Source organism: Agelaius tricolor, unplaced genomic scaffold (assembly GCF_023055355.1).
Source record: "Agelaius tricolor isolate 1412-34295 unplaced genomic scaffold, bAgeTri1.0.p SCAF_14, whole genome shotgun sequence".
NCBI classification, from domain to species: domain Eukaryota; kingdom Metazoa; phylum Chordata; class Aves; order Passeriformes; family Icteridae; genus Agelaius; species Agelaius tricolor.
In genome coordinates, this window is record NW_027269274.1 from 15,015,751 (window position 1) to 15,020,977 (window position 5,227).

General features: G+C 49.6%; 1 protein-coding gene across 1 annotated transcript; it reads left to right on the plus strand.

Annotated features, from left to right (window-relative positions):
- The first annotated feature begins 2,101 nt into the window (after positions 1–2,101).
- On the plus strand, positions 2,102–4,943 carry RPL29 (ribosomal protein L29). The gene is made up of 4 exons (XM_071439854.1): positions 2,102–2,314; positions 2,527–2,571; positions 3,741–3,805; positions 4,725–4,943. Exons 2-4 carry the CDS (start codon positions 2,535–2,537, stop codon positions 4,848–4,850), a joined length of 228 nt encoding a protein of 75 aa, XP_071295955.1. The 5' UTR covers positions 2,102–2,314; positions 2,527–2,534; the 3' UTR covers positions 4,851–4,943.
- The last annotated feature ends 284 nt before the right edge of the window (positions 4,944–5,227 follow it).

Here is a 5,227-nt window from a genome sequence, read left to right on the forward strand (position 1 = left end):
TGGAGTAATTACCATCCTATTTAACAAGCACAGCTCCTTTAATAGAGGACACTTGTGCTAAGGTGCACTAATTAAGTCTGTAATCCCCAGAAGCATGACTAAATATTTTGAACTGGCCAATCGTTGTCAGTAACACCATAATTAGAGGCACAGAAGCTCATCAGGGCACGGAAGAAATTCAAGGGGGCTCAATCACCCAGCAGTGTGATCCTGGTCCTGCCTTGGTTCCTCCTTTTCACCTTGTTCTCTGCATTGGTTTGTAGTGATTTATAAATCACTACTGCCCTGGATATGTTACACTCAGCCCCATGAACTGAATGTTCTTCCACAGTTTTGTTTTATTAATTTGGCTTATGGATCTTGTCATCACCTGGGCATTAAGAACAGCTTCTCTAATCCCCACCTGGCTGACTGCTCATCTGAGTGGCCCCAGGAGCAGCTGGGAAAGACTCCCAGGGAGATCCAATAGAGCAATATTTGCAAAAAACTTGGAAAGGGTGGATAGAGCCCTAAAGTAAACCCTTCTGTCTCTTCCTGTGGAGGAAGGCTCAGAAATTAGTGCATTTTGAAATGCAGTGGAGGCAAACACACCTCTGGGATTCAGTTCTGTTTTCCACTGAGCTTGGCTCTCTGTGTTATCAGGAGTCAGGGCTTCTCTCTACTGTTGGCTGCAATTAGCTGGCCACAGTGATGTACAAATATTTTAAGACTGGAGCTCTCTATAGTGGAAGGAATTTAAAAAAACAACAGTTTAAAAAGTCAGATGTTTGCATATCAAGGAGGATTTTGAGCAGACCTTCATATTCCAGCTGCAAAATGCCAGTAAAAGAATATTGCTATTTTCATCTATTTTTACAAAAGAACCGCTCAGAATGGGGGTGGGGCTGGGAAATTAAGCCAAATACATTTTGCATCTTAGGTCTTGCTCAAAATAAGAGAAATACTGAAATTGAATTGCATTATCTTTCTTTTTCCTGCCTCTTTTTATTTCACTCTCATCAGTATTATCCAACTACTAAGGACAATCTATTTTCCCCTGTTTTTATAATAGGAAGAGCTTGTTTATAGCTATCTGAGCTTGGGGCAGAGTAGCAATTGTTCTGCAAGCAAGCAGCCACTGAAACAATGTCCAGTTCACTTCGTGTACTGGCCATGGGGCTTTTGGTCTCTGGGCTATTTTCTCAGTCTGGGTTACTTTAAGCAATTCACTTGTGTCTCTCACTGTAAAATAAAGGCAATGCCATCAAAAGGTGGCAGTCTGTTCCCACAATGCAGAAGAACCTGGGTCTTTTCTGCGAATTTTTCAGTGGTTCCCATTTGAAATCACAGCACCCTTGGCCATAAATGCTACAATTGGTCAAGAGATAAAACCCTAGGGGCTAGGGCAAGCTTGGCCTTCCTTGTTCCCCTTATTCCTGTGTCACTTCACCATGGGAGATGCCCCAATCCATGCCCACAAATCCAGTCTTTCCTTGGACAACTCCAGGGACAGCAGCTCCACCACCACACTGGGCAAACCATTGCAATGTCTACCCTTTCCATGAGGAAATTTTCCAATCACAGCCATAATTTCAGTGTCTGTCACAGACTGAAATACCAACTTCAGTCCTTGTCTTGTGCAGGAGTGACACTTTAACCTCACAGCACGGTCAGAACCCAGCACACCTGCACTGTGCCAGGTCTTTGCTGGGCTTGGGGGTTGTGGGGGTCACCGAGCTGGCACAGCGTTCTGTCTGAAAGCAACAGAGCTGTTCGAGCCCCTGGTGCTTCATACCAATAAAAGATGAACGCATTGAGTGAACCCGCCCTGAGGAGCGTTGTCTGTGCATGACTACATTGCCCGAGCGCGGTGAACGCACAGATGAACCCAGCCCGGGCTCCGACGGGGCCGAGGGCCTCAGGCTCCCGCGGGGGTCGGGCAGGACCAAGCAAGGCGGCCTCGGCTCCCGGCTCCCGGCCGGCAGAGGCCATGGCTGGGGACACCATAGTGGGGGGACCGTGTTGCTGGGAACCGCGTTGCTGGGGGAACCGCGTAGCTGCGGGACCAGGTCCGCCACGTCGCTGGGTGTTGCGGTCCTTCCGCGGCGGGGCCCTCCCGGGGTGGGAGCGGCCTCAGGCCCCTCACGGAGCCGGAGCGGGAGCGGCGGCCGCGGGAGCCGGGGCGGTGCGGGCACACACCAGCGATTCGGGAAGGCAACGGGGAAACTGCCGGGCGGAACTGCAGGACACGGGGTTCCGGTCCGACCCTGATTCCCGGCAGCCCCCGCGGTGCTCTCTCTCTTCCGGTCCGGTGGCGGCGGCGAGCGCGGCTCCGGTGAGGGCGGCCCCGGCACCATCCGCGCCCATCCGGCACCATCCGCGCCCATCCGGCACCATCCGCGGGCCGGGCCGGGCCGGGCGGAGGGGCCGGGTCGGGGCTGTCGGAGCGGGGCAATAAGCGGGGCTCGGGGCCGGGCGGGCTCTGTGCGGCAGCCGGGCGCCCCTCGGCAGCCCGGCCCGGCTGAGCCGTGTGTGTTTCTCCCGCAGGTGCGACCATGGCCAAGTCCAAGAACCACACCACGCACAACCAGTGTGAGCGGGCAGGGGATCCCGGCGGGTTAACCGGGCTGGGACCGGCGCGGTGAGGGCAGCACGGCCTGCCCGGGGGTTTGTGGCAGATAAGGTGGTGCTGCACAGGGATGGAATGGGGGGGTTGAAGAAGTGCGATAACAGTCGAGGCTTGTTTGGGCTCAATGTAGAATTAATACGTAGGTAGAAAAATAGGAGCTTTTACATTGGAAAACTGGGGGTCGGTCTCTTATCCCAGGTAACCGGCAGTAGAATGACAGGATGCAGACTCAAGCTGTGCCGGGGGAGGTTTGGGTTGGACATTAGGAAGAATTTCTTCACAGGGAGGGTGCTTGGACATTGGAATGGGCTACCTAGAGAGGTGGTGGTGTCACCGTACCTGGAGGTGTTCAGGGAAAGGCTGAACGTGCCCTGGTCGGGTTGGCTGGGTGGTGGTGGTGGACTCTGTGGTCTCAGAGGCCTTTTCCAACCTGAGTGATGCCATGGTGGTCACCACCAGCTAAGCAGGCAGAGGAACCTTTTACAAGAGCAGGCAGCTGCAGGACACAGGGGAATGGCTTCACACTGACAGAGTAGGCTTAGGTTGGATATTAGGAAGAAATGCTTCCCTGTGAGGTGCCCAGACAAGCTGTGGCTGCTCCATCCATGGAAGTGTCCAAGGACAGGGCTTGGAGCAGCCTGGTCTGGTGAGAGATATCCTAGCCCTTGGCAGGGGGTGGAACAGGATGGTCCTTAAAGTTATTTCCAACCCAAGCCATCCTGTCACTGTGTGATGTTCCTGAAAAGCTTCATCCCTGGGATCCTGTGCAATCCAGAGTTGGCCACAGTGATGAAATCGTTCATGGTTGGGGTCTTTCATCAGTGCTGTGATTAGCAGAGGTCACAGATGGGTTCTGCTTGGTCCTGCACAGTGAGTGACAGTGCCCTCTGACACTGACCACAAGGGCTTCAGTTTATTAATGAGTGAGGTGATGCTGTCAGGGTGTCATTAGTTAATGAGCTGCCTGAAATCTTTGGATTGGAAGCCCATGCAAAGGGATGAGCATAGAGATGTGTTTTTAATTATTGTCTATTCCACACCATTTTGATGGTCAGGTACACTTAGAAACTAATGCAGCTGGTAAATAATAGCAGAAATTGGAATTTAAGTAATTGTCTTATTTTCCACACAGCCCGTAAGTGGCACAGAAATGGCATCAAGAAGCCCAAAACCCATAGATATGAATCTCTCAAAGGGGTGAGTATTTCTGTTGGTATTCCCAGGCTGTTGAGTCACTGAGGCTTAACTGTGAAAAACCCCAGAATTTGTATTTTTTGACTGACACTTTTTTTTGGAGACATGCCTGTGTTGCAGGGGGTCAGAACCACTGTGGGGTTCAGTTCTTTCACTTGCCTGACATGCAGCTGGGATATTTCTAACCCACATGAAATCTGCCCTTGTATGTCTATAAAACTGCATTTTAGTCAGTGGCCAGTTTTGTCCCTGTCCTGTTCTGGTGGCTGTCACTGAGTGCTGTTTCCAGTAAAACAAACACTTGCCAGTTAAATGGTTCCTTTCCCTTTTGAGTCCTGCTGGGTCTCCTCCTTTCCCCCTCTTCTCTCTCCTTCAATATTGTTTTGCTGTTTATACTAATCCAGATAATTTCATTTACAAAATAAGAGGAATTGGCATTTCTGGGCAAAACACACGAAACTGACAGTATATTGCTTTTACTGAGATAATCCAAAAGGTACGACAGGATCTGTTTCCATTTCATTATGAAATGAAAACAGTAAATTTTTTGTTAGGGAGGGTTGTGATTTTATTTGCCTTGTAGATGTCACAGTCTACAACGCTTTTTGGAAGTGATGTAAAAATTTGTCTTCTGGAAAGCTCAGTGAGGGTTCAGTCTTGCCTCTCCTCCACCTTTGCCTGTCCTATTCTTTCTTTATGGTTATTGCTGGGGTTTGGGATTTTTTGTTTGTTTATGGTGGTTAAGGAAAACAGCTGTTAATGCCTGGTTGCAGATGACTAAAATAATCTTGTTGAAAAATCAGAAGAGAAGTTGGAACTAGTCACAGCCTGAATTTGGGAATAATTGCAACAGTGTGGAGCTATAAATGTTTTTATAGGTGACTTTTCTGCAACATGGCTTATTTTTCCTTTATTTTTATAGGTTGATCCCAAGTTTCTGAGGAACATGAGATTTGCAAAGAAACACAACAAGAAGGGGCTGAAGAAGATGCAGGCCAACAATGCAAAGCAGGCAGCTCAGCAGGCTGCTCAGCAGAAAAAGGACTGATGTGCTTTAACAAGACCCAGTTTTCTTACTGGCACGTGTGTTACAGCATTTTTTAAAATAAAATTGTATGTAACAAAGCCTTCACCTCCTGAATTTGAGGAGAGGCCTTGTTTGAGTTGTATTTTAGCTGGCAGCTGTGCATCAAGCCTGTGAGTAGTGATCAGGGGAGCCTGGCTGGCTTGCAGGTCCCTGGATCCTCCTTGTGCTTTTGAAAACTGGGGTGACATTTTCTTTCTCAGGTACCATGAGTTGTTCAGTGATAATTCCTGGTGCTGTTACAGCAAGGTGAACTTTCTAAGGGCTGTTCCATGTCTGCTGCTTTGGTGTGTGGTTCCCTACAGCTGCGGGAATCCAGGGAAATAGCAGGAGAAAGGGTG

What these genes read in the sequence shown, in the direction of transcription:
- RPL29 (XM_071439854.1), top strand. Translation starts at nt 2,535, where the DNA reads ATGGCCAAGTCCAAGAACCACACCACGCACAACCAGT. An exon ending in CCACACCACGCACAACCAGT is followed by an intron (nt 2,572 to 3,740) that starts GTGAGCGGGCAG and finishes TTTTCCACACAG; the next exon opens with CCCGTAAGTGGCACAGAAAT. An exon ending in GATATGAATCTCTCAAAGGG is followed by an intron (nt 3,806 to 4,724) that starts GTGAGTATTTCT and finishes TTATTTTTATAG; the next exon opens with GTTGATCCCAAGTTTCTGAG.